This window comes from Littorina saxatilis, linkage group LG9, assembly GCF_037325665.1.
Source record: "Littorina saxatilis isolate snail1 linkage group LG9, US_GU_Lsax_2.0, whole genome shotgun sequence".
Classification (NCBI taxonomy): Eukaryota; Metazoa; Mollusca; class Gastropoda; order Littorinimorpha; family Littorinidae; genus Littorina; species Littorina saxatilis.
The window spans coordinates 40,767,814-40,794,623 of NC_090253.1; the positions used below are offsets into that span (position 1 = coordinate 40,767,814).

The 26,810-nt window shown below is 43.5% G+C and overlaps 1 protein-coding gene across 1 annotated transcript; it reads right to left on the bottom strand.

Moving 5' to 3' along the window:
• Window positions 1-994: 994 nt before the first annotated feature.
• LOC138976092 (E3 ubiquitin-protein ligase DTX1-like) lies at window positions 995-26,642 on the bottom strand. The gene is made up of 11 exons (XM_070348912.1): window positions 26,412-26,642; window positions 19,564-19,784; window positions 18,009-18,432; window positions 13,853-14,948; window positions 9,120-9,175; window positions 8,411-8,518; window positions 7,700-7,758; window positions 6,380-6,526; window positions 4,832-4,996; window positions 3,349-3,438; window positions 995-1,886 (listed from the first exon to the last, which is right to left on the bottom strand). Exons 1-11 carry the CDS (start codon window positions 26,638-26,640, stop codon window positions 1,668-1,670), a joined length of 2,814 nt encoding a protein of 937 aa, XP_070205013.1. The 5' UTR covers window positions 26,641-26,642; the 3' UTR covers window positions 995-1,667.
• Between the last annotated feature and the right edge of the window lie 168 nt (window positions 26,643-26,810).

A 26,810-nucleotide genomic window follows, 5' to 3' on the forward strand; every position in this document is an offset into this window, starting at 1 on the left:
GAACATACATATCTACACATGAGCAAGATAAGTAAACTGGCAGACTCTTAGTCATGGAATTCGGTTTCGAGCTATAAATCATAAACATTTTTCAATTGGAGGGAGGTTGGAGAGGGGGTGGGGGGTTGGGGGTGTTCACTGCTTTTCTCCCTTTCATCACAAAGTGAAATGGCAAGTGACTCTTATCACAGCAAAATAAACAAAACAAAGAAATCACAAACAAACAAGAAGGGCAAAGCCCATACGACTCACATGCTTTACACATTTTTCCTACCAAAATACATGTGACCTTGACCCAAGGTCAAGGTCATCCAAGGTCATGCAACACAAAGCTGTTAATTCAAGACATAGGAAGTACAATGGTGCTTATTGGCTCTTTCTACCATGAGATATGGTCACTTTTAGTGGTTCACTACCTTATTTTGGTCACATTTCATAAGGGTCAAAGTGACCTTGACCTTGATCATATGTGACCAAATGTGTCTCATGATGAAAGCATAACATCTGCCCCACATAATTTTTAAGTTTGAAACAGTTATCTTCCATAGTTCAGGGTCAAGGTCACTTCAAAATATGTATACAATCCAACTTTGAAGAGCTCCTGTGACCTTGACCTTGAAGCAAGGTAAACCAAACTGGTATCAAAAGATGGGGCTTACTTTGCCCTATATATCATATATAGGTGAGGTATTGAATCTCAAAAACTTCAGAGAAAATGGGAAAAATGTGAAAAATAGCTGTTTTTTAGGCAACATTTATGGCCCCTGCGACCTTGACCTTGAAGCAAGGTCAAGATGCTATGTATGTTTTTTGGGGCCTTGTCATCATACACCATCTTGCCAAATTTGGTACTGATAGACTGAATAGTGTCCAAGAAATATCCAACGTTAAAGTTTTCCGGACGGACGTCCGGACGGACGGACGGACGGACGGACGGACGGACGACTCGGGTGAGTACATAGACTCACTTTTGCTTCGCATGTGAGTCAAAAATATTTCACACTTCCCTTCATGCAATCTTACAAGAATCCAAATGGTTTCCGATGCACAAATTGTCACATTTCATCTTATCCTTACTGTATACCTATTTGTTTGTACATGTATACTTGTTTATGTTTGTATGTTTGTTTATATGTATGTATGTTTGTTTATATGTATGTATGTTTGTTTATATGTATGTATGTTTGTTTATATGTATGTATGTTTGTTTGTATGTATGTATGTTTGTTTATATGTATGTATGTTTGTTTGTATGTTGTTTGTTCACTTCACAGACCCCTTGGTTGATGGTCTTGTGAATGTTCTGTACTGTAACAATTAAGGATGTCATTCAGTGTCTGCAGTTGGCAAAATGCGGAAACTTCTTTCAAATCGCTGAAAACTTAGCCATCATTTTGGCAGATCTGCCGAACCTTTCTCTCACTGGCGGAAAGGGGACCCAACACACTGCTTTAAACTTTGAACATTCGCTGAAACTTTCATGGCCATTTTGATAAATTTGCAGAAGAAAATAAATCAAAATGACATCTTTGCGTAAGTCAATTAAATGTTTCACAAATAAACCTGTCTTGTTTCGAAGTCTCACAAACAGTGTCCACAAAAACCTTCCGCGGCTTAGCCTGGGGTACTATCAGTATCACACATCTTGTTGTTGTTCTTCTCGTTTGCTACACATCTTGTTCGTTTACGCCTTTGAGTGCCAGTTCAGCCGTGACATTGTCCATGTAGTTTGGGTCAGGGTAACCGTGACCGCTCACGTTGGAACCGAATTCCGTCTTGTGGTGAATCTCGTTCCAAGTCACCGTGTCCGATTCGCCGGTGGTGGCCGACTGGCCGATGGTGAACATGAGTCTGCGTCTGAATGCCATCATCATCATTTTGAGAATCTGCAGGAGAACAGAAACAGCAGTGTAAGTTTTCATATCTTGAGAACAGTGGTTAGAAGTGAGGTTCTCCAACCATATCTGGTCTTTGAGTTTAGACCAGAGACAGAGTGTAGTTTTTCATACCTTGAGAACAGTGGTTAGAAGAAAAGTTCTCCAACCAACTTCTGGTATTGGAGTTTTAGACAAGCAATGGAGTTTTAGACCAGAGACAGAGTGTAACTTTTCATATCTTGAGAACAGTGGTTACAAGAAAGGTTCTTTAACCAAGTCTGGTCTTTGAGTTTAGACCAGAGACAGAGTGTAGTTTTTCATATCTTGAGAACAATGGTTAGACAAAAGGTTCTCAGCTAGCTGACCAAGTGCTGGTCTTGCAGTTAAGACCAGAGACAGAGTGTAACTTTTCATATCTTGAGAACAGTGGTTAGAAAAAAGGTTCTCTAACCATGTGCTGGTCTTGCAGTTAAGACCAGAGACAGAGTGTAACTTTTCATATCTTGAGAACAATGGTTAGACAAAAGGTTCTCAGCTAGCTGACCAAGTGCTGGTCTTGGCGTTTAGACCAGAGACAGAGTGTTACTTTCCATATCTTGAGAACGGTGGTTAGAAAAAAGGTACTCTAACCAAGTGCTGGTCTTGCAGTTAAGACCAGAGATAGAGTGTAACTTTTCATATCTTGAGAACAGTGGTTAGAAGTGAGGTTCTCCAACCAACTTCTGGTTTTAGACAAGCAAAGGAGTTTTAGACCAGAGACAGAGTTTAACTTTTCATATCTTAAACAGTGGTTAAAGGAAAGGTACAACTAAGTTTTGGTCTTTTGAGTTTTAGACAAGCAATGGAGTTTAAGACCAGAGACAGATTGTAACTTTTCATATCTTGAGAACAGTGGTTAGTGGAAAGGTTCTCCAACCAAATGCTGGTCTCTGAGTTTTAGACAAGCAATAGAGTTTTAAACCAGAGACAGAGAACAGAGCAAGCTTTCTGACATGGCGTGACTTCTCTTTACAGAACAGTGGTTAGAAGAAAGGCTGTCAAACCAAATGTTGACCGTTTCATTTCATATTAGCAATGGCATTTCCCAATACCAAAGACAATACATGTTCCGACTCATACAGTCTACAATATCAAAATGCAATGTATCGCTTGAACATTGGATTTCATTTTTTTTTAGCCATGTGACATCAGAGGCAGACTAGCAGCTTAGATAGCCGAGATTACGGAAGAATGCATGTTTGTATGCGCTCAGTCGTCAAAAATAAAAGGTATTCTAACTAAACTTGATGGATACATAAATATCATTTGTACTTTGACCAAAATTTGACACCGAAGTCAACAGTCATTGTTTCCCTCAACCGCTAGCGCTGTCTCGGAGAAAAATGACTGTCTCGATCTAACGAATATTATCATTAATGAAACTGTCAGCTTGCTGAACTGTAAGAATGGCTTCGCATCACTGAAAGAGTACCTTTCTCCCTCTGTTGTCGTCAGGTAGGAAACCAGAGCGTGGAAAACCTCTTGCAGTAAACCTCTGGCCTGGGTGGGGATGCTCTGGGCCCTGAAATTGATCAAAATAAAAAAAAACATTTGTCATTCACAGTTTTCTTTTTAAAGCAATACTGTCACCTCACTGGGTGGCCGAGTGGTAACGCACTTGCGCTCGGAAGCGAGAGGTTGCAAGTTCGACCCTGGGTCAGGGCGTTAGCAATTTTCCCCTCCCTTTCCTAACCTAGGGGGTGGGTTCAAGTGCTAGTCTTTCGGATGAGACGAAAAAGCGAGGTCCCTTCGTGTACACTGCATTGGGGGTGTGCACGTTAAAGATCCCACGATTGACAAAAGGGTCTTTCCTGGCAAAATTGTATAGGCATAGATAAAAAATGTCCACCAAAATACCCGTGTGACTTGGAATAATAGGCCGTGAAAAGTAGGATATGCGCCGAAATGGCTGCGATCTGCTGGTCGATGTGAATGCGTGATGTATTGTGTAAAAAAATTCCATCTCACACGGCATAAATAGATCCCTGCGCCTTGAGTCCGAGTCTGGAGATACGCGCGCGATATAAGACTTCATATAACTGTCAACAAAAACCATTACAAAAATAAAATTTGCTTAAACTTTTTCAAACTTTCACATCAACAAGAAACTGGCCAACAAGATTCGGCAGTCAGCATAACTTTTTTCGGATTGCTGAAAACTTTGCTGTCATCTTGGTAAATCTGCAAAACTTTTTCCCAGCGGGATGAAGGTGATGCCAAGGCTTGCCTTCAATGTTCAAATATAAAGCCGAATTTTGGAGGTAATTTTGCAAATTTACAGAAGAAAGTAGATTTATCTTAGCAATATGCCTGGTACCCAGGTAGTGGTACAAGGAAATCCCCCCTTTTAGGACCTAGAGAATCTGAGAAAATGAGGAAGGAGTCTTCTTCTTCTTCTTCTTCTGCGTTCGTGGGCTGAAACTCCCACGTACACTCGTGTTTTTTGCACGAGTGGAATTTTACGTGTATGACCGTTTTTTACCCCGCCATTTAGGCAGCCATACGCCGTTTTCGGAGGAAGCATGCTGGGTATTTTCGTGTTTCTATAACCCACCGAACTCTGACATGGATTACAGGATCTTTTTCGTGCGCACTTGGTCTTGTGCTTGCGTGTACACACGGGGGGGTGTTCGGACACCGAGGAGAGTCTGCACACAAAGTTGACTCTGAGAAATAAATCTCTCGCCAAACGTGGGGACGAACTCACGCTGACAGCGGCCAACTGGATACAAATCCAGCGCGCTACCGACTGAGCTACATCCCCGCCGGAAGGAGTCTTAAAATCCCAACAAATCTATCAACAGAAAATCTTGAAAACAAAAGTCTCAAAAGGGCGGGGATCAGCAGGGTAACACACTGTATTGCCTAATTCCACCAAGCGAATGCACTTCAAATGCTGTGCAACCTGCACTCACCTGTATGCCAGGGCTGATGTAGTAAGTGACCCGGATGGTGGCACAGTGGGGGGGGTGACCAGGCAGGGACCGGGGAATGATGTCATACTCCATGTCGCCCGCCGGACAGTTGCCCATCAGTTCTCCGTAGATTGTCTTGCATGTTGGGCACTGAAGGCTGTCCCCCTGAACAAAAATTATTACACAAATAATAGTTACACACAGCTCTTAAGACCTAAGTTGACTTCGCAAAGAATTTTGGTTGAAAGTTCGGGGTGTTGCAGGTAGCTCTGTTTCCTCCTTGGGGATGAAGCTACCAGGGGAAGGGATTGTGTTGGAGGTGCGGGTAGAGGGGTAGCCCTTCCGGTGCTCCCCCTTGGACCTCCCTAGTCTAGGACCCTGGGTCTTCGCGAGGTGGCCATTGTGGCGTAATCCCTCCGGACTAGCATAACGTTTCCCTATCCCAAGACCGACCGTGTGTGGTCTATGACCACATCCTCTACGAGGTGACCCTATCAACTAGGCAGCGCAAGCCCCTAGGCGAAACACGGCGGATCTAGAGGAGAGAACCTCGATAAAAAATTTGAGCTGCCAAGAAGACGGAGCATGTTGGCTGAGGACAGCGGGCAGACCTTCTGTGCCGACACCCATCTACAGGAGAAAACCAGGCATGCACGCATCAAACCCAACATGGCCATACAAACGAAACGGTTGAAAGTTCAGTACCAAAGCTTCCGTGCAGCGAGCTTCGTGAAGTAGACTGTGTTCTGTGTTAGGTCGACTTCACCCCAAAAATATCAGGCTCCAAAGATGAAATGATGTCTCACAGGTTGCAGGGCACTGAAGGTGAAAAGTGATGAGAATTTCTTTTTAAATCTACTTTGATCAAACGTTATTTGTCTTTCTCTCAGCTACACTCTTTTCAAGAGGACCTAATCCAAGACAATTCATTCTGCTAAACAACACTGCAGTTACCTCCCTTCAAAGGGAAGAATACCTCATAATAGATGATGTTTGGCAATAACTCTAAACTCAAGTTTACAGGGGTTGTGGAAGAGTTGCTTCTCCTTGTTTCCATAGAAAAACTGAGGCAAGCCTACAATTTCACGAATAGCTTGCCTCAGTGTTTCTACAGAAAAGCAAGGGAAAATAAAGAAAAGTAACTCTTCCAAAACTCATACAAAAAGTTAGGTATTTCCAGAATGTGTCTATTGCATACATTTACACACTGACCTTATGAGAACTATCGTACATGGCGAGCAGACAGAGGCGGTGAAAACGATGACTGCACTTGTTGAGCTGAATGACGTCCAACTGACATAAAATACAAACATATTCATACACTGACCTTATGAGAACTATCGTACATGGCTAGCAGACAGAAGCGGTGACTGCACTTGTTGAGCTGAATGACGTCAAACTGACATAAAATACAAACATATTCATACACTGACCTTATGAGAACTATCGTACATGGCGAGCAGACAGAGGCGGTGAAAACGATGACTGCACTTGTTGAGCTGAATGACGTCCAACTGACATAAAATACAAACATATTCATACACTGACCTTATGGGAACTGTCGTACATGGCGAGCAGACAGAGGCGGTGAAAGCGGTGACTGCACTTGTTGAGCTGAATGACGTCCAACTGGCCGGGCTTGCCTTCGCCGTAACTGGAGGGACCCGTCAGGGTGTCGTAGCATATACTGCAGTCCTGGGCAATAAAAGCACAGCAATTGTTTTAAGTTGTTCACCAGTACCAAATATCCAACCATTTGAAACCTTAAGCTACTTTCGCGAACCATCTAAACATCTAATATCAGCTATTTTCACTTATCCTGAATACTGAGTTGATTCACTAAGCCTGAAACCTTGAACTCTGAGAGAAGTAGATAAAAAGACAGTACCACCTCACAACCCCACCCCACTTGTTTTACAGCTAAATTCAAGACAATTTTCAAGAAAAACACACAGCAAACACAAAGCAACTTTACCCACATCTAAACATCTGAAATCGTCAGCTATTTTCATCTATTTTTAACCTGAATACTGACCCGAGTCACCAAGCCTGAAACCTTGAGCTCTGAAAGAAGTAGATAAAAAGGCAGTAACACCCCATAAATCCCACTTGTTTGAACAGCTAAATTCAAGAAAATATATTGAAAGAAATTTTAACACACACAAAAAACAATGCACTTTTACCTACTCAGCAGAAACGTTCTGGTTGAAAGTACAGTGGAACTCCCCTTGTCAACCCCCCCCCCCCCCCCCCCCCCATTTCTCTTTTTCTGAGACCTTGATTTGTCCGATGTTGAGGTATCTTTCTTTCTTTCTTTTTTTATTTGGTGTTTAACGTCGTTTTCAACCCCGAAGGTTATATCGCGACGGGGGAAGGGGGGAAATGGGATGGAGCCACTTGTCAATTGTTTCTTGTTCACAAAAGCACTAATCAAAATTTTGCTCCAGGGGCTTGCAACGTAGTACAATGTATGACCTTACTGGGAGAATGCAAGTTTCCAGTACATTTCTTACATACTGCTTGACTAAAATCTTTACAAACATTGGCTATATTCTATACAAGAAACACTTAACAAGGGTAAAAAGAGAAACAGAATCCGTTAGTCGCCTCTTATGACATGCTGGGGAGCATCGGGTAAATTCTTTCTGTCCCAACCAATATGGGACCCCCCCTAACCCGCGGGGGGTTCGTTCAGGTATCAAAAGGGGGTTTCCAATTTAAGACCCTCTCTTTTCAGAATGATGTTCTGTTTATAGCCTCTGTAAATCTACCTCTATTAAAGACTCTTTTAAGACTTGATTTTTTAATTATTTTTTTTTAGATATTTGAAGGTGGTAAGAGGGGAGTTCCACTGCACTGCATTCTCACCTCTTCCTGCGGTGGGACTGTCTCCATGTACTTGTTCAACACGTCTTCTGCTGACTTGGCTGGGAAGGTAGAAAAGACAACCCATGTAAGTAAACATATCGCTACAATATGACACTGAAAATCCTTACACACTGTGATGCACCTCTTCACAATCAGTGACACACACACACACACACAGTGACACACAACACAGTGACACACACACACAGTGACACACACACACACAGTGACACACACACACAGTGACACACACACACACACAGACAGTGACACACACACACACAGTGACACACACAGTGACACACACACACACAGTGACACACACACACAGTGACACACACACACACACACACACACAGTGACACACACACACACAGTGACACACATACACACAGTGACACACACACACACACAGTGACACACACACACACACAGTGACACACACACACACAGTGACACACACACACAGTGACACACACACACAGACACACACACAGTGACACACACACACAGTGACACACACACACACAGTGGCACACACACACACAGTGACACACACACACACAGTGACACACACACAGATGACACACACACACAGAGTGACACATACACACACACAGTGACACACACACACACACACAGTGACACACACACACAGTGACACACACACACACATTATGACATACACACACCGTCACACGCATTACTCACGTTTATGCTTGGTCTTTTTCAGTTTGGGCAGAATAATCTTCTTCTCATCTGGCAGCGTCTCTGTCACAGGCAAATTGGCAGGATGCTGCTGGCCTCTCGAGGAACCCACTGTTCACATAACAAAAAGGCCAAGAAAAAAATCAGTGTTTCCTATTCCCCTACCAAGCCCACCTTTCCCTCCCTTACCTGAAACTTTTTTTGACCCAATTGGTTTCCAACACCCTTTAAAAAAAAGATATGTACACTTTGGCTCCTTTGCTCAAAAGCCACAGAAAATCTGCATTTCATGCAAATGTCCGCACACATACATGTATGCGTGAATGCCACACACAAATCAACATAATAAAAAACAATTCAGACACATTTCAAAAAAATTTGTTTCAAAGCCTCTATCCAAAATCAGATCTATACATTACTTGCACCAAAATTCACTTAAATGCCTTGCAAAATCAGCTTTTTCCACGAAGATTATTTGAGTGATTTTTTCAATCATCAATATGCTACACAATATCAACAACCCAGACATATTTGACTGTGATTTGTTCTAGAGCTGAAGTCAAATGATATACTTAATATTATTAATATAAAAAAAAAGCCTCTAATTCTAGGCTTTGAATAGATCTGCAATATCCTGCAAAAAATACTACAGTACTAACATTTATTTTTGTTAAATCCTTGTTCCACACAGTTGTGCAAGTGGGAAACTCACCTGAAGGGTGTGATGGCATGTGTTGTTGAGCATTGCTTGAGCCTGGTAACAGTAATCTGAAACAGTCGAGGAGAATGATCAAAATTAAGCTGCACATCTCAGCGTAGAGTTGTTCTTCGCATTGCAACACATAACCAAATTCTGGGAATACACAGATGACCTCTAACGGACAGCCCATCTTCTGGAATCCTTGGTAGACAACTGGCCAGTAGAACAAAGAACAAGAAGAACACAAAAGTAAAGACACTAGTCACTATGACGGGCGCAGTGGCCTAGTGGATAAGAAATTGGCCTCCTAATCGAAAGGTCGTGAGTTCAAATCCTGGGCGCCTGGTGGGTTGAGGGTTGAGATTTTTCCGATCTCCCAGGTTAACTAGTGAGCAGACCTGCTAGTGCCTTATCCCATCCCCCCTCCCCCCACCCCCCCCCTCTACACGCAAGCACAAGTCCAAGTGCGCACTGTCCGAGTTCAGTGACAGTGGGTTATGGAAACACACAAATATCCTCCAGCATGCTTGAACCCCCGAAAGTGGCGTATGGCTGCCTGAATGGCATCATATCTACACGTAACAAGAAGGGCAAAGCCCATACGACTCACATGCTTGACCTTGACCTTTACATAGCAATGACATCATACACTAAGAACTGCTTTACACATTTTTCCTACCAAAATACATGTTCATCCATGTCATGCAACAAAAACCTGTTAATTCAAGACATAGGAAGTACAATGGTGCTTTTTGGCTCTTTCTACCATGAGATATGGTCACTTTTAGTGGTTCACTACCTTATTTTGGTCACATTTCATAAGGGTCAAAGTGACCTTGACCTTGATCATATGTGACCAAATGTGTCTCATGATGAAAGCATAACATGTGCCCCACATAATTTTTAAGTTTGAAACAGTTATCTTCCATAGTTCAGGGTCAAGGTCACTTCAAAATATGTATACAATCCAACTTTGAAGAGCTCCTGTGACCTTGACGCAAGGCAAACCAAACTGGTAGCAAAAGATGGGGCTTACTTTGCCCTATATATCATATATAGGTGAGGTATTCAATCTCAAAAACTTCAGAGAAAATGGGAAAAATGTGAAAAATAGCTGTTTTTTAGACAACATTTATGGCCCCTGCGACCTTGACCTTGAAGCAAGGTCAAGATGCTATGTATGTTTTTTGGGGCCTTGTCACCATACACCATCTTGCCAAATTTGGTACTGATAGACTGAATAGTGTCCAAGAAATATCCAACGTTAAAGTTTTCCGGACGGACGGACGGACGACTCGGGTGAGTACATAGACTCACTTTTGCTTCGCATGTGAGTCAAAAACCCACTCGTGCAAAAACATGAGTGAATGTGGGAGTTTCAGCCCATGAACAAAGAAAAAGAAGAAGATAGGCTCAAGTCCACGACAAACCTTTGCCGCTGCTTCCAGTTCTTGACTGCGCACAAGGCTTTCATACTGACGTCCTTTGGATTCTATAGGTTAAAAACAAGACCAGAAATCCTCCAGTCTTCAAACTCATTTCGTCTCACTATCCATTCACTTGGTTATTGACCAGTATTTCTAGAAGTAGAAGAGCTTCTCTGAAGCATGACGCAGCAAACTGCTTCCTGTAGCTTTGCAAGCCTAATTACAGTCAGAATTTCTGCCGCTCAATCTGAAGACTGACATGCCAAACAGAATGGACCAAGACAAACTCGGCACAGCCATGCCACAATCTGTAACAGCACTCGCATGGGTGTCACCTCCCTTCTTATCTGCCCCCCCCCCCCCCCCACTCTTTCCAAGCATTTTCGATACATATTCAAATTGCTCCATGATTTTCATCTCTACATGCTGCAGCGAAAGTCTAACCACAGGCACTGGCAGCATGCTTTATAATTTTTATCATGGCTTCTTTTTCCCCTTCACCTAGCTTTACAATATATAATTATGGCAAAATCAATATTGCAATGTCACCTCGTGCACTGGTGTCTGTGTCTTTGTGGTGTACACGTGTGTGTGTGTGTGTGTGTGTGTGTATGTGTGTAGTGTATGTGTGTGTGTGTGTGTGTGTGTGTATGTGTGTGTGTGTGTGTGTATATATGTATGTGTGGGTGTGTGAGTGTGTGCGTGTGTGCATGTGTTCTTGGAGTGTCCTTTTAATCTGGTTGTATTAAATTGTACAAGCATGTACATTTAAAAGTTTCCTTTCAAATCTGATGTGCATTCTTAATCATTCTTTGTCCCATTTGACGTAACTTTAAAATATTCACTACACTGTGTTTTAGCACACACACAAAGATCTAACAAGAAGAGCAAACGCTCGATCGAGTCACTTTCGCAGTTCTGAATATTATATGAGGCATCAGATGGACAGGAAGAAATTGCTATTCACAACACAATGAGTCACGTTCACATAAAATTTGAGCCCGGTCACTTTTATAGTTTCCGAGAAAAGCCCAACGTTAAGTTGTGTGTTGCCGAACAGAAAAGGCTAGTTATCTCCCTTGTTTTTCTGATAACGTTCGTAAAAGGCTACAGATGTAAATACTTTGATGTAAAGAATAATCCTACAAAGTTTCAATCACATCCGATGAACTTTGTCAAAGATATAAAATGTCTAATTTTTCCTTTGACGCTGACCTGTGACCTTGAAAAAGGTCAAAGGTCAACGAAACCATCGATAAAATTGTGTAGAGGTCATTGGAGGTCACGACTAAACAAAATATGAGCCCGATCGCTTTGATAGTTTCCGAGAAAAGTTTGTCAAAGATATAAAATGTCTAATTTTTCCTTTGACGCTGACCTGTGACCTTGAAAAAGGTCAAAGGTCAACGAAACTATCGTTAAAGTGTAGAGGTCATTGGAGGTCACGACTAAACAAAATATGAGCCCGATCGCTTTGATAGTTTCCGAGAAAAGTCCAACGTTAAGGTGGTGTCTACGGACGGCCGGCCGGCCGGACGGACGGCCGGCCGGCCGGCCGGACGGACTAACACTGACCGATTACATAGAGTCACTTTTTCTCAAGTGACTCAAAAATGGTTCCAATTTCTTCTGCCTATTCTGACTCTCCCCAGCAGAGCAAAAGGGAAAAAAAGGTCTGATTCCTGTTGTGTGATGAAAGCCAGCTGAGCAGGATTTCTGGGCGGCTTCCATAAAGAAAGTTTGATGGGCCTCAGCTGATAGCTTATGCATAATTCATGAGGCTGGGGGCAAAAGGTGGTCTTCCTTGCAAGCCCCAACCCCCCCTCCCCACACATAGGATCAATAGACATTGTCCCCTACTAAGATCAAACCGATCCTGATCAGAGAGTGATGGAACCGATGTATTCTTGTGAGTGAATGCATAAGTGAGAAAGACAGTGACATAGACATGGCTTGTTGTGGGAAGGGGGCAGGTGGGGGAAGCACAGCCATGCAAACAAACACATGCAAACACAAGAGGATTGGGGTGGGAAGCACAATGGTTGGGGTTGGGGTGGGAAGCACAATGGTTGGGGTTGGGGTGGGAAGCACAATGGTTGGGGTTGGGGTGGGAAGCACAATGGTTGGGGTTGGGGTGGGAAGCACAATGGTTGGGGTTGGGGTGGGAAGCACAATGGTTGGGGTTGGGGTGGGAAGCACAATGGTTGGGGTTGGGGTGGGAAGCACAATGGTTGGGGTTGGGGTGGGAAGCACAATGGTTGGGGTTGGGGTGGGAAGCACAATGGTTGGGGTTGGGGTGGGAAGCACAATGGTTGGGGTTGGGGTGGGAAGCACAATGGTTGGGGTTGGGGTGGGAAGCACAATGGTTGGGGTTGGGGTGGGAAGCACAATGGTTGGGGTTGGGGTGGGAAGCACAATGGTTGGGGGTTGGGGTGGGAAGCACAATGGTTGGGGGTTGGGGTGGGAAGCACAATGGTTGGGGGTTGGGGTGGGAAGCACAATGGTTGGGGTTGGGGTGGGAAGCACAATGGTTGGGGTTGGGGTGGGAAGCACAATGGTTGGGGTTGGGGTGGGAAGCACAATGGTTGGGGTTGGGGTGGGAAGCACAATGGTTGGGGTTGGGGTGGGAAGCACAATGGTTGGGGTTGGGGTGGGAAGCACAATGGTTGGGGTTGGGGTGGGAAGCACAATGGTTGGGGGTTGGGGTGGGAAGCACAATGGTTGGGGGTTGGGGTGGGAAGCACAATGGTTGGGGTTGGGGTGGGAAGCACAATGGTTGGGGTTGGGGTGGGAAGCACAATGGTTGGGGGGAGGAGGGGGGGTGAAACACAGCCATGCAAACAAACACATGCAAACACACAAAGGGATTGGGGTGGGAAGCACAATGGTTGGGGGGGGGGGGGGAGGAGGGGGGGGGGGGGGGAGGAGGTGAAACACAGCCATGCAAACAAACACATGCAAACACACAAAGGGATTGGGGTGGGAAGCACAAACATGTGTTCCACGGAATTGCATACAATTATAAAACTTTTTTTTTTTTTCTCCTCCCACTTAAATGGGGGGTGTATATGTTTCACTGGCTGACTGTTCGTTTGTCCTTCTGTCTGCACTTAGATCTCTGGTGTTTGTCGGCTGATTGAGCTGCATGTAGCTTCGTATTGGGGGACACAGGGTTGTGCGCAAAATCTCTGTCAAAATGTGAGACAGCAGGTTTTTTTCTTTTTTTTCTATCAGACAGCAATATCTTCAAAGAAAGGACAACTAACAAAGAAACTATCAAAGACACAACAACAAAACAAAAACACTTGAGCTACTCACGCGGACTGAGGCAGAATGTTGAGACCCAGGGTGGGCACAAAAGACGACAGGTTGAACGGATACCCCGACCCCGACCCCATGCTGGGCACCTGATGCTGCAGCTGCTGCATCTGTTGTTGTTGCTGCTGCTGCAAGTGTCGCAAACTCATGCTCAGATGAGACCCTGGCTGCGACGCTCCAGATTTTGACCCCGGGTAGCCATGAGGCTGAGACGAAGAGTAGCAGTGCGGGATCTGACCGATCATCGAGTGGACACCGTTCATTCCGCTGGTGAGTACCTGTCCCCCCATCATCCCTCCTCCTCCTGCACTACTACCACCACCACCACTGCTACTACTACTACCACCACTGCCAGCAGCGCCAGGCCCCACGACCTGCTGTTGTTTGTGGAGGCGGTTTCTGGTCAGAGGTCCCTGGTACGTCATTCCGGACGCCATCTGCAGCTGTGTTGCGGAGTGGGCGGTGAGAGGTTGACCAGACATTGCCGTCGCCGTCATGGTCAGCGGATGCGCCATGAGTGACGAATGCATGCTGGAGGTTGACGGTAAGCTGGACGCAGGCATCATGGTGGTGGGAATTCCCATCCAGGACGACGAAGAAGTGCTGGGCGGTGGTACCTGACTGTGGCTCATGTAGCCTTGACTGACCTTCAGCCGTGAGTGGTGTGTGGTGTGATGCGAGTGTGCCGCTGACGGGGCTCCCAGGGAGTGACTCTGAGACTGAGCGGGAGAAATGTAACTGCCAGCCTGCGAAGCAGACACATGCGCCTGGGACTGGGACTGTGACGCCCCCTGGTGCTGAGAAGAAGCCTGAGGATTTCCTTGATGCGTGAGAGACAAAACGCTGTGCTGCAAACCCTGCTGTGTGTTGTAATGGTATGAGGGAGCAGGCTGGTGTGAGTGAGCTTGTGGCTGGGAGGAGGAGGGGGGCATGTGTGCCATGGGGGGAAAGCCCTGGCTGAGGTTTGCACCGAGTGGCTGAGGGTAGGTGATGAGGTTGAGGGACATGGCAGGGCCGGCACTGGCCAACGACACATTGGGCATGCGGTATGGCGTCGGTGCCATCAACCCTGAGGCTGACCCTGTCAAGCTGGAATCTGAAAAAAAAGAAACCAAACAAAAGAATTGCATACAAAAAAACACAGGAAAACAAAATGGAAACCACAGTTGATTCAGTCACCTGCACTCTTCCATGCTTCTTATGGAAGATTTATTTTTGCTGTTAAAATTCCAATTCTCCCCATCAAAATAATTATGTATTTATCTTTTAACTCCTGCCGTCAAAACTATTGTTTGATACCTTAGTTTCTATTATTATTTAGTTGAATTGCTTTCAAATCAAAAACACATCAGCTGATGTGTAGCTTCAAGAAAACAATGCTGACTTAAGTTACGAAAACAGCAAGTAGATATATATCAATATATATCAATCAATATATGTATAGGTTACAACACGAGTGGTTTTTTATATGGCTTGTATTTCAGTCAAGACCCAGCGGATGAATATCATCGGGAGACACGAGCCTCTGGCGAGTGGCTCTCGATTGATATTCCCGCTGGGTCTTGACTGAAATACAAGCCATATAAAAAACCACTCGTGTTGTAATCTGTATATATCCCATTCTACCATCAAACACAAAGTGTAGACTACTAGCGGCACTGTTGCGATCTGTGGAGTGTAAAACAGTGTTGCCAGCGAGACTTAGCCCTTTTGCAACCTTAAACTAAGTGACCGTCGCTGAAAAAATAAAACGAATGAGTGCATCGATAAGTACGCGGTAACACTACTTTCAGACCATTTAAAAGCTTTAAGTAAAGGTTCATAAGTTGCAAGAAAGTAATGAAGTCGTATAGAAATTAATTTAGTTGAAGCGCACAATTCTTTTGTTTTGCGTTTCAGGTCGGCAGAACGGGCGAAACGGGTTTGGGACCCATTTGGCTTACTCGATTCAGAATCGATTCCACGTTGTTTTTCTCGAACGTGTGTAATTAGGCTTATTGACAGAGAAGCAAATTTTAGGGAACAAATATGTAGGTTTAGATTTAACCATTTGCTCCCTATTTGAAATGTATCTACGTGATAAACTGTTTTGCGAGTGTGTTTGCATGGATGAACTTAAACTGGTATAGGTGTGAGGAAAACGCGACCGACACGTCTGTCACCGCCGATTGATTGCATTTTGAAGGAATATGACTGGATTACGGAAAAATACACACATGTTAAGTTCTCGGATACCTTCATCGCCAATGTGGACTTACTGCAGAGCCAGGCAAAAGAGTAGACTTGCTCGCAAAACACGTGAAACAGCCGATAATTGATAGCGAAGCCCAACCGTGCCAGGTAAGGACGGTCTGACAGATTCTCAAAAGTCGTCTGCTAACGAAGCAAGGGAGGGTACTCGTGTTTTTGTTTTGGTTCGCTAGCATCTGGTTATCTTGTAAGTTGAATGTTCGTTTTTTTTTACCTGCATTGCTTTCATAATGAAAGAAACGTTTGCTTATTGCATCTCATACATCAGATCAGTTCTGAGATTCATTTTTGCGTGCAACTGATATGGTTTTCTGAGCCGTGCAATACGATTTTGGAACTTCATACAAATGTGTCACATTGTTCGGCGCGAGGTCAAAGGTCGGGAGCAAAGTAGTTCTTCGCCCAAATCGGAATCTGCACTATCATATATTTTTTTGAGTCCATGATGTATTTATTGAGCTATAAAAATACAACATATATACCCATACTGAAGTAACAGAGACAAAGAAGGGAGGTCATGGGATATATATATATATATATATACGACTTGTGTCTGTCTGTGTGTGTGTGTGTTCGCGATGCGCGGCCAAAGTTCTCGATGGATCTGCTTCAAATTTGGTGGGCATCTTCAGGTACACCCCGGACACAACCTGGTCGATGAGAATTTTCAACACGTGCTCTCAGCGCGCAGCGCTGAACCGATTTTGGTTTTTCTGTTCATCTTCCCAGATCCATTCCCAGTAACTCTTCCTTATCTTCTCCAGTGTTTTGCGTTTATCTCCCTTCCTTCGTGTGGCATCAATCCATATTCCCGTTACTACGTTACTATTTTTAGAATGTCACTGCACTGTCCAGAACGCTTTCCTTGCACCCGTAAGTTGTCCTCACTGTAAAAGTGCAAAGGTCGAATCAATTTATAGCCACGCGAAAAATACACTGTCATCTATCTCTATATATTTATAGATATAGATATACATATATATATACGGCTTCTCTGTGTGTGTGTGTGTGTGTGGGCAACACCTGTGGATTGTAGAGTTCTGTTTGTGATGTGGTCTGGCGGCTTTGGTGTGTCTGTATGTTCGGGCCTTCCTTTGAGAAGCCATAACAGTTATTATAGGGCTTAGAAATAAGCTCTAAAATTCTCAATCCCGTTTGAGTGGATTTCGCCTTCAAAGGTGATTGTGGTGTTTCGGCACTCGGTTACATTTGGCGTCGTCGACAGGGATGGGACTCGACATGAAATGTTCAGGCCACTGAATCATTTTCGTGCTGTTCCCATTCCACCAACCTGGGAGGGACCTAAGCTTGGCGGGTCCATGGTTCGGAACTTTGGGGACAAAGTTCATTCAAAGGGGGTCGAGTGTGACAGGGAGACTACCATCGCCCTTCACAGCAGACTCTGCAGAGTTGTTCGCCTTAGAAGTTGTGGGCTTTCCTTGCATGTACCCGTAAGTTGTCCTCACTGTAAAAGTGCAAAGGTCGGATCTATTTATCGAAAAATCCACTGTCATCTATCTCTATATATTTATATGTATAGATAGATATATACGGCTTCTGTGTGTGTGTGTGTGTGGAGGCAACACCTGTGGATTGTAGAGTTCTGTTTGTGATGGGGTCTGGCGGCTTTTGTCTGTCTGTATGTTCTGGCCTTTGAGAAGCCATAACAGTTAATATAAGGCTTACAAATAAGCTCTAAAATTCTCAATCCCGTTTGAGAGGACTTCGCCTTCAAAGGTGATTGTGGTGAACCGCCACGCTGTCCGTCTCTGTCTTGCGATGCCGGGTATTCCTCTAGTATATATATATATATATCTACTTGCTATATATCCCCTGCCACACACATGCAGCTCCTCCATAAAAAGCACACAGCCCCCCTCCCCCCAACACACACAAAAATCCTCACTTGAAGAAGAAGACGAGATGGAGCCACCAGCGGTCTGCGTAGCACTGGGAGGGGCGGCTGATTTACCGGAGGAGGACTTCTTCCCCCAAGACCCTCCGCGGATGTGAACCTTCTTCATCTTCTTGTGCAGCCTGGTCCTCGCTCTCCGCTTCATGCCGCTGTCGTCAGAGTCGGAGCTGGAATCAGAGCTTGACAACATCATCATCCTTTTCTGCGTGCCGCTGCCACTGGCTCCTGCACTGGACAAGTTGGGAGCAGCGCTTGCACTGGTCGAGGCCCGCTGAGTGACCGCAGGGGGTAAGGTGAAGGCTGGCAGAACAGTGCTGAACCTGCTCAGGAATTTCGGTGACTTGGATGCCGAGGGGTACGGCATCTGCAGCGGAGACCGACGGATCTGCCGCGCTCTGCCTGTGTTCATCCGTACCTGTTATTTCATTCAAGTCAGGTTCTGTGAAACTTGCAACATAGTTCTGAATTAACAGCCGAGTTATTTTGAACTCATTGACTCTACCTTCAAAATTCTCAACATCTCATTTGAGCGTGGAACACAATAGCGCAATTTGGAAACAGTAACTGCCACCCGAGATTCAAAACATATATATTATCCAGCATAAAATATGAAAGCTTTATCTAACTTGTCAAATGATTATTCCAGGTAAAAGCCTGGAAGGGTCTGTGGTGATTTATGAGATGTTTGACCCAGGAGGATAATTTGGTATTTGATACACTTCTTTGTCCTTTCGGGAATTTCATCAAGGAAACTCTGCAGCTATTGTGGATAGCAAACAGCTTATTTTTTAGCAAGCTCCACAAATGTTGCTGTGTGCATTGGATCTGTTGTGCGCATACGTGCACACAGGGGAGTTCAGACACCTGAAACTGTGGAAGAGTCTGCACACAGTTGACTGAACTGAGCTATAATTTATCCCCTCCACTTATAGGTACCAGGACCTGGGAACCCAAGTTTTTTACTTGGAGTATTCTCAAACACACTTGGTATATTTTTCAGAAAAATTAGTGTACTCCACACAGTATTTGAACATCCATGATTCAAACATGCTTCTGTCGCACCGTTACTTAAGTTTATCAAAACATTTCAAACAAATGCTTCTTTCAATGTTTACTGACAAAAACTGTCATCATGTGTTAAAATACTGGATCAGCTTTGGGATGCGCTTGTGAAGAAAAGTAGTCTTGGAAATTTTCTCGTGGTATTTATTCTTCCACTGACCTTACTGATTCAAGACAATCATACATACAATATACGTCAAAATCATACGGGTTCCCAGGTCTGGGTACCCTTAACCCTGCATGGATGGCCAAATCGTCCACCCAGCCTCCAGGGTCGAGTAAAAATTCGCCAGGTTAGTAGAAACCGCCTGGCAACTCGCCCGGATGGCGACCCTTTTGGTTGTACTAGTTTTAAATCCATATAAACAGAGCAAATCAACTGTGGTATGTACCGGGCCAGCGACATTTCTGCCGGGCTAGTGACCTACTGGCCCGGCTGGCGAGTTAAAATGTTGAGATTTGGCCATCCCTGCCCTGAGCTCACCTGCTGCATAGTGGTGAAGTGCACAGAGTAGGGTATCTGGAAGAGGGAGTGCATGTCCAGCATCTTGTGGCCGCCCTGGTGGGCGTGCTCCAGGCAGTGTGAGATCTCCATGTCGTAGGGCACCCACTGCCCCGCCTGGTCCCCCTCAAACTCCCACATCACCTGCTGGGCGGGCGGGGAGTGCTCCGGGTAGATCACACGCCTCAGCGGCCTAGAGGTTCCTGAAAGAAAAGATGCAATGTGTGTACAAGGACCACGCCAATCAAAAATAAACTGTATTTTACAATGAATAATCTCAAAATACTGGAAACGAAAGTGGCTGCAACCAGACATTCATACCTGTTAAATAACATTTCATTTTTTTCATGCCAAATTTTATGTCTTCTTCTTCTTTGTTCATGGGCTGAAAGTGAAACTCCCACATTCACTCATGTTTTTTTGCACGAGTGGATTTTTACATGTATGACTCATTTTCTTACCCCGCCATGCAGGCCACATTTCGGAGGAAGCATGCTGGGTATTTTCATGTTCTATAACCCACCGAACTCTGACATGGGTTAGGCCAAAAATAAAATAGGTGTGGTTACGGTAACATAGCCAAAAAAATAGGGTAGGAAGGAAGGCAATCACTTTTTTCAGTTTTTAAACTTTTTTTTCTAATGTGTACAAATTAAACCTACTTGCCAGGGAAATAAGTGTGCGACTCCGGCGCTTTCGCTTTCATTGCGTTTTCTGCACTCGTTTTCTTTTTTTGTTGTTGTTGTTGTTGACAAATGTAACAAGTCGCGTAAGGCGAAAATACAATATTTAGTCAAGTAGCTGTCGAACTCACAGAATGAAACTGAACGCAATGCCATTTTTCAGCAAGACCGTATACTCGTAGCATCGTCAGTCCACCGCTCATGGCAAAGGCAGTGAAATTGACAAGAAGAGCGGGGTAGTAGTTGCGCAAAGAAGGATAGCACGCTTTTCTGTACCTCTCTTCGTTTTAACTTTCTGAGCGTGTTTTTAATCCAAACATAACATATCTATATATTTTTGGAATCAGGAACCGACAAGGAATAAGATGAAAGTGTTTTTAAATTGATTTGGACAATTTAATTTTGATAATAATTTTTATATATTTAATTTTCAGAGCTTGTTTTTAATCCGAATATAACATATTTATATGTTTTTGGAATCAGCAAATGATGGAGAATAAGATAAACGTAAATTTGGATCGTTTTATAAAAGAAATATTTTTTTTACAATTTTCAGATTTTTAATGACCAAAGTCATTAATTAATTTTTAAGCCACCAAGCTGAAATGCAATACCGAAGTCCGGGCTTCGTCGAAGATTACTTGATTACAATTTCAACCAATTTGGTTGAAAAATGAGGGCGTGACAGTGCCGCCTCAACTTTCACGAAAAGCCGGATATGACGTCATCAAAGACATTTATCAAAAAAATGAAAAAAACGTATGGGGATATCAATCCCAGGAACTCTCATGTCAAATTTCATAAAGATCGGTCCAGTAGTTTGGTCTGAATCGCTCTACACGCACGCACGCACACACACACACACATACACACACACATACACCACGACCCTCGTTTCGATTCCCCCTCGATGTTAAAATATTTAGTCAAAAGTTGACTAAATGTAATAAAAAGTTATAGGGTCGGCCCCTAAAAATAGGGTAGGTCGGGTTACCGTAACCACACCTATTTTTTTTTTAGGCCTTACAGGATCTTTTCCGTGTGCACTTGGTCTTGTGCTTGCGTGTACACACAAAGGGGGATATTAAGGCACTAGCAGGTCTGCACATAAATTGTAAGTGCTCAGGGTGTTTTACTTTTAGGCTGAGTTTGACTGGTAGGTGTAACAGAGTGATGGATTTCCGAGACGCGCATCTTTTCTTTGTGTGATTTTCCGGATGTTTGTATTTTCTTATGTCATGATTTGTATATCATGTGTGTGTGTGTTTTTATTGGAATTGTAAAGCGCTTGGAGCTGTGAACCGGGACTTGGGCTATAAACAAATTATTTATTATTATTATTACATGTACCGACACTTTTGCTCGGGACAGAGTCTCTTCCTTCTATATTTCCCCCCCCCCCCCCCCCCCTTAAAGTTAAATGGCCACCTGCAAAACGTGCGCGTGGACACTAATTTTCAGTCCCAACAGCAGGTCATAACTGCAATGTACGGACAGACCATCGTCAAATTTTCACCACAACAAAATCGATAACAGAGCAGTCCGGCTCTTGGTACAAAGGTGGCCTGGGTGGCCTGGTGGTACAGGGATCGCGTTTACGCATGATTTTTGCGTATTTGACGCATTTTAAAAGTCGCTGACGCGTTTTTTTCGCCGCGCCGCGTAAGCCATACGCAAAAATATTGTAACTTTTTCTTGTCTTCACGCAGCGCTTTTGCTCTGACTTAATAATCACCCGATCCTGAAACTGACTATAGGGCTCGAGAAGTGACGACACACATGAAATCTGCGCGTCAAAACTAAAGTCCGTTTCTTTTTGCATCGAAGTATCGCAAACGAACGTAACGAGGGTATTACCAGATAATGTCTTGTCGGATAATGAAACAGACATTAGCTGCTCTCCCATCTCGCGCTTCCAAAAGGCGGAAAGTGTGTCTAGTCGTATTAGAGCGGGAAACAAACTCGCAAGGCCCGAAGGTTGGAGACAGCAGGGGTGTTATTCGACAGGCGTGCGCGGAGTTCGACAGGAAAACTCGCCGTATTTAGGTAAGGAGTGTCTTTAAGTCTTTCGTGCGTGTTTTGTTTGTGTCTGTACGTGTTTTCGTAGTACGCAAAAATATTGGTCCGTGACGCGTTTTTTTCGTTTCGTTGCATATGACTTACGCGTTTTTTAAAAAGCTAGCGCGATCCCTGGTGGTAACGCACTTGCGCTCGGAAGCGAGTTCGACCCTGGGTCAGGGCGTTAGCAATTTTCTCCCCCCTTTCCTAACCTAGGTGGTGGGTTCAAGTGCTAGTCTTTCGGATGAGACGAAAAACCGAGGTCCCTTCGTGTACACTACATTGGGGTGTGCACGTTAAAGATCCCACGATTGACAAAAGGGTCTTTCCTGGCAAAATTGTATTGGCATAGATAAAAATGTCCACCAAAATACCTGTGTGACTTGGAATAATAGGCCGTGAAAAGTAGGATATGCGCCGAAATGGCTGCGATCTGCTGGCCGATGTGAATGCGTGATGTATTGTGTAAACAAATTCCATCTCACACGGCATCCCTGCGCCTTGAATATGTGCGCGATATAAATTGCATAAAAAATTTTTTTTTAAAAATCCCTGCGCTTAGAACTGTACCCACGGAATACGTGCGATATAAGCCTAATATTGATTGATTGATTGACAAAGGTGACAGCCGCAAAGGCTTGATGACAGCCTCTGTTAACATGAGTGCACGTGTACCCATCAGGAGGGGGGTAGTTTTGGTCAGGAGTGGAATACATGCACTTTCTTGTTTTCAAAAGTGAAGATGCCAACATGAAACTGCACTATGCTATTTTTCTTTTCTTTTGGTCATAATCAACAGAAGCTACATTCGCTGAAGGCCCTCAGAGAAAGGGAGTGAAAATTCGGCCTCAGTTCTCAGCATCAGTCGCGTTTCTGTGTGTAACCTCTTTCATTGACAAGATTAACAAAGCCATTCTTTTTTCCCCTCAGCCTTGACCAGTGGCAGTGAGTCATTACCTAATCTGTGAGCCCTTCAGTTTTCTTGCTTTGTTGATCACCAGCCACTTCATCCCCATCTTAGTATCAGTGTCAAAAGTTAGACACAGTCAACTGCATGGTTTTGCTCTGAGTGAGAGCAGGTGGCCTCAATTTTAGCTGACAGTGACACCTCTCTGCCCACAGAGGGAGCATGGCTGGGGGGGGGGGGGGGTACATTGCAGGGACTGCTGTATCTTTAACCTTTTGCTATTAGTGGAAATCAACTGTTTTGATGACTGCCACCATTTTGGGGTTTTTCAATCTTAATTGGTTGTTCAGAAATTGTGTCACAGTAGTATTTCTCTGCAAGAAAAGCATAAATTTGCTGCCAGTAGTAAAGTCTAACCAAACACACAAGTGCTACTACATTTTATTTTGTCATCCCTGTAGTGTAACTGCATGTTGGGTCCATACACTAAGACTCAATAAAAGAAAATTCAGTACACCCCCCCCCCCCCCCCAATAAACACACACAAAAACACAACCATACCTGGCTAATTAGAGCATCACACCTGTTCTTTTGTTATCATTTTCTATCATTCTTTTTATTTTTCTAGTTCTACCTTTATTGAGGTCTAACGAATGACGTCTCACAACATGCGTGGTCGTCCTTGGCGGTCAAGAAAGCGGCGCGATCATTGCGCAGACGACACTTCTAGACCGCCAATATTTTTTGTGCGCATCAGGTGCTCCACATAAATCGGCCGGAAACGAAGCAATTGGGAAACCTGGATACTTATAGTTATACTTTTTCGTTTTACTTGCAAAATAACACATGTGTGCACGTCCTAGATACTGGGAAATACTATGGGTTGTCAACTTTGAATGACTGTCACAATATCTCTGAGCAATGGATGACAAAGGGGATGCTTTGATGTCAAAGGGGATGGATTTGACTTACTGTAACAACCAAGTTTGGGTTTCCAAACATTGCTGTGGGTTTTAAACGATTTAATTTTTAGCCAAAATGCCCCCAAAACAGCACCTAAAACTGGGACAAAAATACACCAGTCTGTGTTGCAGCTGTACATAATGGAGAATAAAGCTCTGTGAATTTTATTGTGATGTTTATGGGTCAGCTGAAGCATTATTCTCGACATACACACTCAAGAATTACATCTATTTTTCTTCTTCTGGGAGTTTGATCGGCAAAGAAAACACGTAATCGTGGGTTACCGTCGTTTCCGGTTTCAACTTCATCAAAAAATGCGATCTGCTGAACAAAGGAAACCTCAAAGTTATTCAAAGTCATTATTTATTTATTTCAACAACATTTAGGTTTTCAAAACACAGCACTACGGTAGGAAACAAATTTATTTCAGCTTATAATCGCGCTTGAATGTACCCCACCCTTGTTTCGTTTCCATCTGTAATGCACGAAAGCATGGCCACAGCAGACGACAAATCCCGCATTGCCTATCACACACGCGTTGTGAGATTGGGGGAACACCGTGGAAAGTTCCATTCATGACGTTTGACCCGGTCATGTGAATAGACAATGAGAATTTATCCACCCAATCGTATTCGTTTCCGGTTTTTGAGACGTAACTCACGACAGACCACGCTGTATCTTCACTGTTTGAGACCTGTAAAATCTTTTTTGACAATTGTAGCATATATTCATCGACGAATTTTGCGATATTTTGCTGATTAAAGCTTGATCTGGTGCAAAGTTTGAGCAGCACATGTGTTCTCATGATCGGCGCCGTTATGAAATTTTCGATTCTTCTGCAACGCACGATCGACAATCGATTAATTCTCTCATTTAGGATTGTCGCTTATGGAAACTTGAAAATTTCAAACTTTCATGTATGCATAGTTATTTATCTATGTAGTCCACATGCAATAATCAGGTTTTAGTTCTTTTCTTTGGAAATAAAAGACATTACGAACTATGGTTTCCATGAAACTCACGACAGTATTATCTCTATACACATAAACCCAGTGAGTACAGATCGAAAACTTTTTGCTCACTTAAATCTTTCTATCATGTATTAAAACCCAAAAGGGTGCCCAAAAGGCTAGTTGCTACATTTGACCTACAAAAAAAACTTTTGCGCCTGGAAATTGCGTGGGTTACGGTTTCCACTTTATACTTCGATCTAGTTAACTTATGGAAACTTGTAATTTCAAACTTTCATGTTTGCATATTTATTTATCAATGTTGTCCACATGCAAATTGCAATAATCAAGTTTTAGTTCTTTTCTTTGGAAATAAAAGACATTACAAACTATGGTTTCCATGTAACTCACGACAGTATTATCTCTATACACATAAACCCAGTGAGCACAGATCGAAAACTTTTTGCTCACTTAAATCTTTCTATCATGTATTAAAACCCAAAAGGGTGCCCAAAAGGCTAGTTGCTACATTTGACCTACAAGAAAAACTTTTGCACCTGGAAATTGCGTGGGTTACGGTTTCCACTTTCTACTTCGATCTAGTTAACTTATGGAAACTTGTAATTTCAAACTTTCATGTTTGCATATTTATTTATCAATGTTGTCCACATGCCACATGCAATAACTGAGCTAAAGTTCTTTCCTGTGGGATATTGAAGCCTAAAGTGGAAACCATGTAACCCACGACATAGAGCGTACTGCATGTGTCTAATTGTCATTTCTAAAGAAACCCCGATATGAAAGGTCCTCTCTTTGACAGAAAAAGATACAGGCATGTCTTTTGCACTTAAAAAAGAGTATTTCACTCAATTCAGTCCTACTTTTTTTCCTGGTGTCCATGTCCCATAGTTGTGACCCAGTATCTAGGATGTGCACATGTGCATATGAGCAAACACACAGAGAGCAAAACCGAAAAAAAGATTCTGCTTTATTCTCAGCCTCTTGTGAGCTAAGTTACATAATCTACACAGTTACCATAGTATCTGTCTTGACACACACACACACACCCATTTAAGTATTTTTTTCCGAAAGCACATGTCAGACAATGTGACGCTTTACATAAATTAGTTGCCCGGTTAAACCTTTTCATCAAGCGTTTTTTTCGAAAGGAAAAGCGTTCTCCAATAGGTAGTCTTTACCGAAGTACACTTGTGCGCGCTAACGGAAAAGTTTACACTACAATAAAGGTAAATTATATTAGCAAAGTACCTGTTCCTTTCCTGATCTGACACATAGAAGGGATGTCAACAGTGTACATTTTCAAAGGTTGTGAAATTATTCCAAGCTGCACTTGTGAAGCATTTTGTGCAACCTCCTTGTCGATATATGCAACAACCTCTGGGCTGTACGGCCTCCATTTACCAGATTCGTTGAACCATTCCCACACCACGACCCCTTTGGCTGCAGAACGATCCTTTGCAGACGTCGAGGTAGCCATTGTTGTGATCTCCTCTTTCGATTTCTGTCAAAACGCGTCCTCGAGATTACAAAGCTTTATTTTTAATTTTTTTTTCTTAACACAAAAATGTCTATTTCAGAAAAGAAATTGATTACCTGTGCAACATTATTATTTTTGATTACTTATAAAAATTAAAATTAACAGGAAGT

Bases quoted from the DNA above. Each gene is read 5' to 3' on its own strand.
- LOC138976092 (XM_070348912.1), bottom strand. From the start codon at position 26,640: ATGGCTACCTCGACGTCTGCAAAGGATCGTTCTGCAGCCAAAGGGGTC. The intron at 9,176-13,852 runs GTGAGTAGCTCA...CGACTGTTTCAG, and splicing joins AACATTCTGCCTCAGTCCGC to ATTACTGTTACCAGGCTCAA. The intron at 1,887-3,348 runs GTACTCTTTCAG...GTTCTCCTGCAG, and splicing joins ACGACAACAGAGGGAGAAAG to ATTCTCAAAATGATGATGAT.